This window comes from Poecilia reticulata, chromosome 15 (assembly GCF_904066995.2).
Source record: "Poecilia reticulata chromosome 15, P_reticulata-male-v2, whole genome shotgun sequence".
In the NCBI taxonomy this organism is placed as follows: domain Eukaryota; kingdom Metazoa; phylum Chordata; class Actinopteri; order Cyprinodontiformes; family Poeciliidae; genus Poecilia; species Poecilia reticulata.
The window spans coordinates 20411149-20425755 of NC_088844.1; the positions used below are offsets into that span (position 1 = coordinate 20411149).

The 14607-nt window shown below is 38.4% G+C and overlaps 1 protein-coding gene across 1 annotated transcript in view; it reads right to left on the reverse strand.

Moving 5' to 3' along the window:
- kcnk12 (potassium channel, subfamily K, member 12) overlaps window positions 1-14607 on the reverse strand; it is a 52691-nt gene continuing 38084 nt past the window's right edge. Inside the window, exon 2 of the mRNA XM_081616250.1 lies at window positions 1-7833. Coding sequence (XP_081472376.1) covers window positions 6941-7833 — 893 coding nt within the window. The 3' untranslated portion in view covers window positions 1-6940. The remainder of the gene's footprint in view (window positions 7834-14607) is intronic.

Sequence of the window (14607 nt, forward strand, 5' to 3'; positions counted from 1 at the left end):
GTCAGTATCATTATCATTTAATGTAACTCCTTTCTCGTCTCATATAGGTTTCATTTTCCGTTACATAAATATAAAAGTACAATCATTTGTATAAATGTGCAACTTGCAAACTGAATTCATTTGCATACATTAACTGGATGTTGAAGCAAGCAACATGAGACACACTGAGGTATGAAATGGTGCTGAGGTGAGTACAGTCACGGGTTAAAGTAAAGATGGCAGAGTTTCTAAATCAAGAGTGTGGCTCCAAATCATCTGCCTTTGTGGGGAAAAAGAAGAAGATGACAAAAGGCACAAATGTCCTTTAAATTTGGGAAATTAAAGTCTGTACAACTTTTAAAGTTCTGAGCAGCCATGTACAGTGGAGAATAGATCTAACAGATACGACCTTCAACCAACTTAATGTCGCAAACACTAAGAAGCTAACGCGCTCGTTCTTCGCCCAAATCCAAGAGAGCAAATTGTTATGCATCACACTGCGATTATGGAGGGAAATGCTAAATAAAAGATAATTCTGCCACCGCTCCGTCAACCGCGTCAACAAATTACACACTAACAGCATCTCCAGCCTTTTTTTTTTTCCCCGTGTCAAGCTAATTGTTTTATTATCGTGCTTGCCACGGAAGCATGACATTTTAATGAAGAGCCGCTGCCTACGGAGCCATGTGAACACAGCGCAATATGTGTTTACGGGAAATAAACAGCGTCAGTGATCATTTCCAACAGTTCAAGCCTGAATTAACACTGAAAACTTCGCAGCAGCTCATGCAGCACCGCCACCGGGGCCTGCTTTGTTGTGCGGCAAGTTGCGCGGCTCCCACTTTTGAATTCTGCATCGTCTCGCTTTAGTCGTAGGGTTTATTGAGAACATGAATAAATTAATTAAAACGCAAACACATTGATATCCAAATTCCCGTTGCAACCAAACACAAACGGCGCTTACTTGACCAACTGTTTTCTCTCACAGAAGATACAGAGAACAGCAGGGCCATTAAAACCATTGTAATCAATGGAAATCAATTTTGCAAACTGCAAAAGGATTGTGAGGTACGACTTGCACAAGCTCTGCTTGCCATAAAAAAAAAGGAAGGTGTTTGTTATATGCAATGACTTCTGTAAGGCAATTGATTTAAAGCCACACATGCATATAAGGTGACCAAATGTTACTCTTGATATGACTACAGCATCAGCCAGAAGTCTTCATGCACTCACCATAGACCTGAATGTCGTTTTAATTTCAAGCCTCTGATGATAGATTTGAACAGTTCTTAGTTATTTTTTTTTTTTTGTTTTAAGCGGAATTGCTACACAAAACAATAATTGAAATTTCAATGATCCTGTATGGCTTTATTTTTTTAAGCCATACAGGATTTGAAATTTAAATACAGGCTAAACATATATATACACACACCCCATTGTACTTGGATAAATGAGCCTCATTAATGTTTAGATCAATCACATAAGCTATCCAGGTAGATAAATGGTTTATGGTCAGCTGAAACAAAGTTTGGGTTGTTTGACCGCAGTACCAAGAAGAAAGCTTGGAGTACGAAAGCTGAGGTTTTCAAACTTTGAGAACACATGCATGGTTGTGGCAGCATCATCCTGAGTGTGTTTTAGTGTTTCAGTGCTGCTGAAACACTAAAACAGTGTTGTAATCAATAACAACTTAAAGATGAGCAATTATGCTCCCTGGAACAGGTTAGGACAGGTCTGTGGGCAACACCAAACATGTTCATTACGTTTTCTTGCACCAAATATTTCTGAGAAAATAAGATCTCTCTGCTGACTAAATGTCCTGGAGCTCAGCTGGGGTTGCTAGGTAACGGACTGGGCTTCACTGGGTTGCTAGGTAACGCCAGTGATTTGAGGTTTTTGGCTACGTTCATACTGTAGCCTGAAGTGACCCAATTCTGATGTTTTTGTCAAATCAGTTTTTTTTTCTACAAGTTTATGCCATGAAGGTAACCATTTTAAATGAGTACTTCCATTTTTGAGAAGAAAAGTGGTCAAATATTTAGACAAAATTACACCAGAACCTGGTTGACGGCTGCAAAAGCATTTTTGATTAGTGGGGGTGTATGTGTATATATTCAAGCATCTATTTCAATTCTTTTTACTGTGTGTATTATAGAAAATCCACAATAAGTTCAAAGTAAATTTCCTGCTTTTAAAAATCATCTAAGGTGCATTTTTGTGTTTTTTGTTGACAGTAAAAATCATTAAACCACTGTAGTCATATCATGATAAGTCTAAGCCAATATCTGAGCGCCACTGCTTGTATCTTGAAAAGCTTGACGTGTTTTCAGTTTCAGGAAAAATACAGATTAAAACATGATTATATTTATTTATCAGCATTTTGTACCACAAAATGCTACAGGACCACAAAATGCTAAAGAATTTCTTCCTTTTAGAGAGTAAGGTTATGGATATGCAGCTGATTATATAGATGTATTATTGAAGGAAGTAATGGAACCTCTGCCACTTTAACCTTAGCTCTTAGAGGAAAGGTGAGGGTTCATAACATTATTTACTCCATCCATCCATCCATTTTCTTTACATCCTGCCCCTTGGTGGGGTTGGGAGGGTTGCTGGTACCTATCTCCAGCTGAGGTGCCAGGCGAGGGGAGGGGTCACCCTGGACGGGTCGCCAGTCTGTTGCAGGGCAACACAGAGACACACAACCATGCACACACACACACTCACACCTAGGGGCAATTTGGAGAGGCCAATTAACCTGACAGTCATGTTTTTGGACTGTGGGAGGAAACCGGAGTACCCGGAGAAAACCCACGCATGCACAGGGAGAACATGCAAACTCCATGCAGAAGGGCTGGGGCCGGGAATCGAACCCAGAGCCTTCTTGCTGCAAGGTAACAGCTCTACCAACTGTGCCACTGTGCAGCCCCATTATTTACTCTTTATTGATTATTTTAAAGAGTTGTCAGCAATTCAACTTCTAACCCCTGGAGATAAATTACAGCAGGGAAATCATCACTGGATTCAATATGTAATTTGGTACAGAATACCCATATGACTGCTAAAACATTTTAGGGGTGTGTAAGTTCACTGCTGTAGTGCTGCTGTAAGCTTTAACACATCTCCACTTCAACATTAGTTTTTTTGGGGGAAATATAAAATATAAACTTGTTCCAATCAAAAACAGTAACAAATGCAACAAATTCTGTGCATTTTGAAATGTTTTGCTCTCATTCTTTTCCCGCATTCGTGCTTTTGCAGGATGGACAAATTCTGGTTCTTTTATTCCATTTTTCTGCTGAGTGACTGTATGACAGACAAGTTGAAACAGAGACTTTGTTCCGTGTGTAGATATTTGAGCTATATGTAGAAAAATAGATTTGAAACAGTACTCTGTTTTATATACAGCTATGGCTTTACCATAATGGCATGCAGAAAAAAACAAAACAAAAACAAAATTAAGCCAGGATGAAAATTTAACTACCTGAGTCATTTTCTCTATTCCTCTTGGTTGAGACTATAGGGAGCAAAGGAAATTATTCAGATCTATGCACTAAAACTCAGAGCTTCGAATTCAGTCCACACCCTATTGTGAACGGTCTTTAAAAGACATTCCAGTTCTTTACATATATACATTTATGACATGCCTGTTATTCACAGTGTAAGAGCAGGAGCAGCAGATCTGAAAAGAAAAGGAAGCAGGAGGGAGTTTGCTTCAGTGCGTGCAAAGTCAAAGGAGAGATGCTGGAGAAACACAGGAAAGAGAAAAAAAACACACACACAAAGTGCATTGAGGGACGTTAGATGTTGAAGAAAGACAGTGGCAGTGGGTGATCCCGTGGCCGCAAATTTGCATTGAGCATGAATCTGGATCTGGAAGGGGTCGATTAACGCCGCCGCAACTTTCTGCTGCCGTTCCCCCACCTCCCTTACCCACATCACTGTCACCAACACAGTTCAGCTATAAATGTGTCCTCCTCTGTTGAGTCGATGTTTCCGAACATCAAACATCGCATGGCTTCATATATCTAACACATAAATATCTCATAGAAACAGCAATTTCAAAGCCAGACTGTATAGAGGACTCGATGTTATCCAACAGCACCTTCACACTAAGGTGATTTTTTTTTTGTCCTGAAGCAAATGAAATGAATTTTCATGAGCAGTTAGAATAAAGCTTCAGATTTAAATCATGGCAAACAAAGGTTTGCCCGTAGAATAAAGAACGCAGGTGTTCATAAAGCATCTGACTCCCGTTAGTAGGCATGTATCGATCCTGCTTTGGGAACCTTTTCTTTGAGAGATGCTGAGTCCCCAAGCAAAACATCATCAAAACTCTGCATGTGTCCCTCTAAAGAGCAGCGAGCATAAAACATCAAGAATGAGAAACTATCTTTAATAAGTCTTGCAAAGCTGTAATATTTACGAGAGTGGCTGGACTGTAAAAGCTGCAACAGCACCACTCAGTCTGCTGGATCTACTGGAAGATTTTAAGTCGAATGCAGATTTTGTCATGTGTGAATACTTCTTTGAGAAAGTTTTCTTCCTTCAGCCTCTCTGTTGGTCATCGGTTCTTATTTAAATCACAAGGTAGAAAGACTCTGCTGCCTGGAGATGCTCTGCTGTCTCCCTTTTATCTGCTCCAGCCTTACTGGTTTTGAATACTTTGTGATTTTTCAAACAGTTGAGTCTTTTCTAAAAGTACTTAAGATCTTTCCTCACTTTTTTTTATGTGACTTTTGTATTAGCTGACAACCTCTGAAGTGATCCGTCACCTCAAATAAATTAAGGTTGGTATTTTTGTAATTTGTACAATGCCTTGCAAAAATATTCACGTCCCTTAAAACTGTTTTCAAATTAAAAGCACAAACGTTGTTGATCTCTACGCAGATTTTAGACTTAGCGCCAACACAAAGCAGTGCATTAGTGAAAGTGTAGGAAAAATTACATTGTTCTATGTTTCTTCTGACTCATGAAGAATACTGGACTTTCACTAGGTCACTCTAAGACATGCATATGATTTGATCTAAACAATCTTATTGTATGTTTAAATTTGTCCTGCTGCAAAGTGAAGCAGCCTCGCTTGTTTTGCTGCCTTTCAGAAGTTTACTTCCAGGTTTGCCCTGGTTTTACCTCCATCATGATCTGTTGAACCTGCTTAAGGGAAAAAATCTTCACAGCATGACACTCTCACCACCATGTATCACCATGGGACACCATGTTTACAGTGATAAGTCTCACATTTTGCTTACAGGCCGAAAAGCTAAATCTTAGTCTCATCTCACCACAGCACTGTCTTCGAGTGCCACAACATCCCTGCTGCAATAAACCAGAATACAATGAATGATTAGTGACTGTAGCTTTCGCAAAACTTTCTGACATACCAAGTATGTATTTCAGCCTTTTGATTCAGGTGTTTTGGAGCAGGAATGTAACCAAAAGTTGCAGAACAGTGGCTCTTGAGGAGTGGAGTTGCAGAGGTTTGTTTTAGATGTTTGGTCTCTTGCTTCTGGCAAACTGCAGACAGGATTTATTTCAGATTTTCTTCCAGAATGTTTTCTCTTGCTACTCAAACAAAATAAAACTAGATTTCTGAAGGGCACAGCTGATAGTTGTCTTGTGAACAAATTCTCCTCAAGAGTTACCACGGATGTCTCTGATTAATGAGACATTAATTTATCCTTGATTAATATTAATTCCAACTTTCAGATGATGGATTAGAACAGAGCTTCCTATGATTTATAATCTATCGCTGCTATAAACTTCTTCATAACTTTATTCCTGACCTGGTAGAATAAAGGGAACTGAACAGTTTTCATTTGAAAAGGTTTCCTTGTACGTTGCAGGTGTGCACTGCTGTGGTCAATCACATAAAATCCCGACAAAATACATTGAAGTTTGTGGCTGTAATATAATAAACTTTTCATGCGGTAAGAGTACGTTTGCAAGGCACTAAATCTGAAACTTTTTGAAATCAGAAACAAATTTATGACCAAGCTTTAGCACTTGACTGTATCTCCTAAACATCTTCAACCTACGTTCAGTATGTTTTCTCATTTATTCTGTTTTGCAAATACTTTTAAGATATTGCAATCAATAACTATTTAAACACTAAAACTCCTTATCACCCTCGCTGTTAAGCCTAACACACATGGCAGAGAGAAAGAAAGATTTGGATGGTGCCTTCTTTTACCCGACAAGTCAATGTCTATGGCCACTCAAGCATGTGCTTATAGCTGATAAGAAAGTCAGTCCCTCTCTAACATGAAATAGATTTTCATTCTTCGTCTTTCTTCCATCTGCAGAGAGAGGAAATAACCCTTTGTATCCTGTTGGTGTAGCACTGGAAAGGCATCCTGTGCTACAGCCCTGTTTTAATCAGCTACATCACGGCCATGCGGTGAAAGTCTACTTATCACTGTTTGCCCCCGGAAAAGAAATCAATCATCACCAAAAGGATGTGGTAGGGGAGAAAAATATGGAAGGTTGAGAAATGGTGCAAAAATGCATGACAAGTGTAATGCATAGATCAGTATGTGCTATATCATTCAGTGGTTATACTTGTTTTCGTCAGCATCCAATATGTACATTCAAATGACCTGGCAACACCCCAAGACAGTAAAAACTGTGCAGTTTGCTTCACTTGGCTTCTGTTCAGCTCAATGATTCAGCCATAAAAAGTCTGACGAGCTGACCGATTGCACCAAGGGATTCCAGCCAAGCTCTTCAGTGACTTGTTTTATTTCAGGGCTTTAGGTCTAGAATAGGGTCACCATGCTTTAAGATCAGCTCTGTGATTCTCTCTTCATGCCGCCATCCTCACCGCAGGTTTGTAATCCCAGTCAGGAGTAAAGATGATATATCTCATGCATAACAAGTTATCCTTTCATTAGCATGTCAATGTTCTGCAGTGTGGCTTGAGAGGAGCATGAATGCTTTGTTTTCCACCTCTCTGTGAGTTCTACCTTGAGTTACTTGTCTCTGCCAGTCTGTTGTTCATGATGCCAAGCGCCCCGACCCCCCCAGAGAAGCCGTTATGGCGGGAGCTGCCGCAGACCGTCCTGGGGTATCCGTTGGCAGACTCAGACAGCTGCTTCTGCATGATCGCCAGCGACACCTTGTTCGATGCCGCCAGGTCCTTCATGGAGATCATTTCCCCTGATAGTCTCCGTGCTTCAGTGTCACTATCGCAAGGCCCGTCTGATTCTGGCTGATGGTTGAAGCGACCTTTGCGACCCCTGGAACCCGGGCGGATGGCATTTCGCCTCCCCAGGAAGGCGTTGGCCTTATTGCAACGTTGGCAAAACAAACAGCTCATTTTCTCCAGCATCCAGTTGAGCACCTGCTTGATGACAATGGAAATGACGTTGAAGAGCGAGTAGATGCAGCAGACACCCATTAACATGAAGAAGAAGTTGGCCACCCTGTAGAGGCTTTGGTATTCGTAAGCGGCGTCCTGGCTGCTGACGAAGTCTCCGAAGCCAATGGTGCTGAAGGTGACGAAGCAGAAGTAGAGCGAGTCTAAGTAGGCCCAGCCCTCCACTGGGCTGTACATGGCCGACGCACAGCAGGAGATGGTAATGGCCGACAGTCCCAGAATCAGCATCACGTGATAGACGGAGGGCTTCCATCCCGGCAGAGAGTAGGCCGAGAAGTCATGCCGAATCCCCGGCGGAAGGAGACCGCTGTTCCTGATTCTCCTCTCCCTCACGGCCTTCATCACTACAGCCAGCAGAGTGATGATGCGCTCCAGGAAGAGGTTAAAGAAGAGGATAGTGGCAGCACAGCCCAGAAGTCCGTAAAAAATAAGGAACACCTTCCCTGCAATTGTCACAGGCGTTGTCATCCCAAACCCTGCAGAGACATACAGATATCACACAGTTAGTTTCCAAGCTGAGACAGAACACTACTTTTCTTTAGGTTTTTTTTTATTTTTTATTTTTTTATTTATTTATTTATTTATTTATTTATTTATTCATTCATTTCATTTAATACAAAAAAACAATCTAACTCATGTTTTGGTATACTAAAAATACATCTCAATCCATATGTATTTCAAATTTTAAAACAAAATGAAATGAAAGGCAGCAGAAAGAAGAAAAAAATCTTATAATATCTGCCCCTTTTTTCTCAACTCTGAATCAAAAACAAGGGGAAAAAATGGTTATCTTCTGCAACAACAAAAAAAGAAAAAAACAAAATCAGTCGTCTATCTCAAATTAAAATATATACAACTTTTTGAGATACACATCAGTTTCAGACACATGAGATATCGATTTGTTGGAAACAGCAAATAAATTCCTATCGTTTGGCTTGTTGTCAGAGTTGAACAACCAACGTGCTGCCCAGTGGCTAGTGATCAGATATCTGATCGTCTCAAAGTGGCTAAGATAGCTTGTGTTACGACCGGTGTCGTAAGGTTAATTATATAAACATGCAGGTACCCGTCTCTGATTGGCTTTCCAGAAGACGACGGAAATGTCTAATTGGCTGCTTCCCGTGGGTGATGAATATAAAGGCTGCTGAAGCGGACTTCCTGTGTTCCATCCTCTACTCATCTCCACCGGCCACACCACTTTCCTTTGTTCACCTGTGTTAGAGTTCTGGAGTGTAGGAGTGAGCTGCCGTTTATGTTTCCTTAATTTTCTCATGTTTTTTCTTAGTTAGGAAGGTAAGTTTTTGTCTTCTGGTTTATTTACTTTCAATTAGGTAAGTTTCTGTTACTATTTAGATAGTTTCCTTTTGTATGTTGTTTTCGGCTATAGCTCACTCTGAAGCCAAATACTCCGCTTGTAACATCTTTATTCAAAATACATCTTTTTTAAAATAAATAATAATTATCAACTGTTCAACTTTGTGTGTGTCGGTTGTTGAGATCTGAAGAGGATGGATCCTTCATGTTGCGACCTGGCCACCTCTAGACTGGCTGGTCATAACACTTGAACAACTCAAAAGTTTTGAATGTCATCTGGATAAAGGTGATATAATGGAACTTACTAATAATCTGTCCAAGGTGATGGCAAAAAAATAAGGGCACCAAAACAGAGCCTTGGGAAACTCCCCTTATGATGGAGACCAAACAGAAACTTCAGTGTCTTTTCAAAGAAAACTGATGATTTTCCTGAATAATTCCCATTATCTTTGTTGTGCAATATATTGCATACAAAGAGCTGAGCTGAGAATCTTCTGAGCAGCTGTCTCAGTTTAACTCGAGTGTTAAAGCGTCTTTCAGATCTCTCTGGCTTTACTGTGCAGCCAGGAACGATTACTCGGTAAGGTTTAATGTCATGCTAATGAAAATCGGGGATGGAGAAGGTCAAATACCATATATTCTCACAGCCATTTAACTGCCACAATTATAAAATAAATCACTGTACATATTTCCTTGACTGAAATAAATCAGCCAAGCTTACTTCAATTGAATACACTAAACATTAACAAAAAAGGAACGGCTATAAAAAAAAAAGAGTAATGGTGCAGAAATCATAAATCTTTCAAGCTCCAAAACCCACCTTGGATCCGTCTTTGGGAGTCACAGTTTCATATCATAGAGTATATTAATAATAAATTACATTAATGCACAGCCCCTTCCACACATATTGGCTCTCCCGATAAAGATGTGTAAAAAGCCTTTAAAAGAATCAATTTCTTACTGCAGTAGGATAACTTTACACTGAAAATGTTTGAAAAAGTCCAATCCTTATTTGAACTACAATCAATCAATCAATGTGGTGCCACATTGGTTGATAGCCATATTTTTTAATACTTTGTACATTTGCAGTACCAAAAGATTACAACCTTCTCCTATAACATTTTGCCAGGGTGGTGTTTACAGAAATATCATTTTTATCTACTGGTCCCACTTCTTCTCACTGTGCCTGGTGGCAAGGTAAAGCTTTGTATTTTTTCTCATGACTACCAATATCAGAGTATTTAGGCGAATAGTGATTTTATGCAGTTGGACACACATCTGCATTATTTGAACAAGTTCTCTTGTTTTTCCCATTTCGCACAACAATTAGCAAGAGGTCTAGAAGTCTTGGGTTGCTAATTAAAAGCTAAAACACACTTTGATCAACTTTAATATTAAGGAATAATTATAAACATTGCTTCATTTAAATGTATGTTACAGGAGTCATTTAGTTTTGTTTTTTTACAGTGTGTAATCATGCTACGGCAATAAAATATTAATTAATAATTTTTTTTATTTGAATTTAATTTATTTCAACATTTTAAAGCATCTTTATCTGGAGTGCCAACAAGCATAGAAGGTGCTTTCTCTTTCAAAGACATTCATTAGGCTCCACATGCTATATTTTAAGCTTTATCTTCTTATTTAGGGGCATCTTCTGGGGTGGCAATTGCCACCCCAAATGAGAGCCTTGCCACCCCTGTTGCCACCCCAGCTGGCGACTATGAATTCAATAAATAGTTATGGCAAATTGGACATTAAGCGCATGTCCGATTTGTGCTTAATGTCCGATTTGTTATCAGAATCTCTTTTTTCCGATAACATTGAATGCAACACAATGTAACCTGACGTCACCAGCTTGCATTTACCAAAATTAGTAACTATTGTCAAGGCCCTCTCTACTTTGAAGGCAATATTATGTGAGTAAAAATGGCAAAATTGAACAGCGCTTGTCTTCCCTGCGTTCAAGTTTTTTCTTCTCTTTGTGTCGTTTTTTAAATAAATGAAAGTGTGCAATACCGCCACCATCTGGTCTGGAGTGTGAACTGGCGCTAATGCCGATGATTGTCAGGATTTACATCACACATCTGAAAATGCATTGGGTACTTTCTTAAAAATTACATCATGATTATCTTTTTTTTTATTGTATGCAATTTTAATAAATAGTAAAAGATCATTAAGGCACTTAAAAATTCATACTTTTTAGGTACTTAAAAAGTATGTGAATTTTAAAAAAATATATTTTGAGCATATATTTTTAAATATACTACACAAAATATATTTTAAATATAGGTTGAGAAAGTATATATTTATACTTGGGCAAATATATATTTTGTTCACTTAAAGTATACTTTTATTTAATATATTAAAAGTGTATTTTGGTACAATTAAGTTTAAGTGTGTTTAAAGTTCTAATTTTGGAATTGGTACAAGTATACTTTTAGTATACTTCAGATGTATTTATACGTACTACGCTTAATACTTAGTATACTTAAAGTGTACTTTCACAAATTTAAGTATGTTTGAAATATTTTAAAGTATACTTTTTTTCACCTGGGTGAACTGAGCCATAGTTTGTCATGTTTCACCTATTGGTTATTTATTATAGTTTAATTGCTAGATCAAATCACTGAAGCCTGATATTTTATTGGGGAATCAAAATAATCTGATCATTTTACTTATTTATTTTTTTATTTAAAAATCTGGGGTGCATTTGAGTTCAGCATTATTACTCAGATACCCCAAAATAAAATCGAGTGAAGTCCATCTTTGTCATAGCATGAACACCAATGTTTACACTGTTTTTCAATGCTTCCATGCAATGCATTTAAGGCACGTATTGCTCTACACCAGTGTTTCCCAACCCTGGTCCTCAAGGCACACTGATCTTTTATGTTTTAGATGTTCCCCTGCTTCAACACACCCCATTCAGATGATTTCAATTTAGCAAAACCCTGTTAATCAGCCATCATTTGCAATCATGTTTGCTGATGATGCAGGGGAGCATCTACAACATGCAGGTCAGTGTGCCTTGAGGACCAGGGTTGGGAAACACTGCTCTACACCTATAATTAATTTGGTGTTAAGAGATGAGCGTTTTCTAAAGGTAACGAACTGCAACGAAGTATAAATCGAGATTTTTACTTTTGTGTTGAATGTTTGTTTTATAAAATATCTAAAACTAATCACAAAAAGAATGAACTTTTCTGCAAAATTCACAGCTACACAATTCTTAAGTATAAAATAAGTGGTATTTCCAAAGAGCAGAAGAAATCTTATGTTTTTTGATCAATAAGAATTTTTGTTGCTAGCCTGTTGCTAAGAGATGGGTGTGTTTACTGGTAACCAAATGCTACGAAGTAAACTTAAGATTTTTACTTTTGCAAAATGTACCAACGGTAAATGTCTTGTATCTAATAAGGTAAGCATTATTTGGAAAGAGCTTGTGTTTTATAAACAATATTACTTATTATTAATTTGGTGTTAACAGATAAGAGGGTTTTTTCTGGAAACTTGCTGGTAAGCAGGCGCAGGCAGATGGAGGATCAAGAAGACAAAAAAGACCTCCATCATCAGTCTCCTGTTGGGCATTTGGGCAGAAAACTGTGTGAGACTGAGCTTTAACAACCTCCGCTGGTCTGCTGTCCAGTATCAGCGTAGAGGAAGAAAAGCTAAACATGCTTCAGAGCTGTGAGAGAAGAAGACTCTGAACTGTTGACGCTTGTTTCATCTGTGGACAACATGGACATTTCCTGAGGGACGATCTGGACAACCCAAAGATCCAACGCCAAAACCAGTTGGACTGACAGGAAGCCAGAGGAGAAAGACGGGGGAGGATTTGGCTGCAGCAACGGCGAGACCGAGCGTCGAGTGGAGGAGAGGGGCGAAAAGGAAGGAGCAACCTGAATCCACATCAGCCACTGTGAAGGATGACCTGTCTGTAACGTTCATTTAGATCATGACTTTAAATCTGACACAGCAACAGAGTGAGCAGCAAAACTTCACTCAAGTATCAAGTACTTCAACTTTTGACACCAAAGAGGACAATGTCCAGAGCAACAGCTAGTTTAGATGTTTCTGAAAGGCTCTCCACTCAAAGAACTATTGCTGAACTATTGCTGATCCACTGGCGAGTGACCGAAGAGGAGAGTGAAGATTTACACTGTCCTGTTATCCTTAAATATGCATTTAAAAGAGAAAATCAACTTCAGAAATTACTTGGTTTTTAATGAGTTTAATTTTGACCAAAGATGATGAAATCAGATGTTGCCTGGTTGTTTATAACTTGGGTTTATTTAGAATCAAAGAGGATGAAGATCACTTTGAAACTGTTTTGTTTTAATTTGAAGTGTCGGCATTAGAATCAGATGGGGCAACATTAAAATTTTACTTGTTTATTATAACGTGGGTTATATTAAAATCAAAGAGGATGAGATTATATTAAATTTTAATTAGATTTTCATAGGATGATGACTTAATTTCACCTAAATTACATTTAGGATTTAAATTAAAATTTACATTTAGGATTTAAAATTAGTGTTAAACCTACATTTTCATTAACATAAGCAACATAAAATGAAATTATTCATAATTATTGTGTTAGGGATGTCTAAGGATTGAAATGCATGCTCTTATTTTGAAGAGAAGAATTTGGGATTAAAATAATTACTTATTTAAACAATTGGAAATATTACTTAGAAAACGGTTTGGTAAAGTTTTGTGAAAGATGACAAAACATATAGATGACCGTCTCCCTGGCAAGGAGAGGTTACAGGGTAACTTTTCCTACCTATCAGAGGTAGAACAATAAAGGGATGAATGGATGAATGCCAGTGGGTTTTTTGTATCCTGTGTATATGATTTTGTTTCATCATACAGAATAATGTTTCAGTGACTGAATGAATATGTAATGTCTTAAAATGTATGGGATAATTTTTCACTTCTCACTATAAAAATTGTAGAAATGTCCTTTTATATCAGACTCATGTTGTCTCTGCCTGGCAGAGCTTTCCATCCAGAATTGCTTCATGATTGATTGTCCTACTCTGTATTGTGCACAATTCATAAATAAACCTGACTGAGTGATTTTACCTGAACAGTGCTTGGTAATAGTTTTTTCCACAACAATGGACAAAAACATTAAAGGCTCTCAAGTAAAAGGCGTGGCGGTTTTAGCTAATGTTGGACCCATGAGCAACATGCTAACATTAGCATATTAGCCTGCAAAGACTTTTGTGCGTCATCTTTGTAAAGAAAAATCAACCTTTAACCATATATGCGAGTAGTAAAGGCATACATGACACATGTAAACATACTGAAGACGAATAACTCGCCTTTAAAGAAGCTCTGCTTCTTCCAATGTACAAAAAAATCCACAAACGTTCTAGAAGCTTCCCACACTTTCCTGTGCACGGCAGAGCTGAAGCGTTCACTCCAGTAACAAAAATGGTCAAATCCAGTTTACTCAAAATAAAGTAGTCTTGTACTTTTCTCAGGCCAAACATGTACATTACTCACATTACTTGAGTTGAATAAACAATTTAGTGAGACTTGAGTAAAGCATACAAGCCTAATTTAAGTAAGAATAGGTAAGCCAAGATACTGCGCAGAACCCTCAAACTCCCAGGCCTCTGGTATAGGACCGAGCTCAGAGGATGAGAGAGAGAGAGACCAAGAGAGAAGGGATATAGGCATATGCTGCCACCCCTGAAAAAATCCCTGCCCCCCTCTTGCCACCCCATAGATATTTTTCTAGATCCGCCCCTGTCCTTATTTTATACTTTATATTGATGATCGACTGTCAAAGCACATGTCTCCCTTTAACTATTAGAATTACCTGATTTGTGGTTTCTGTTCCAGGCTCAATGTCAGGACATGTTATGTACAAACACACAGATACGCAGGGATTTATGCTACGTTATGTCACATATCAACAA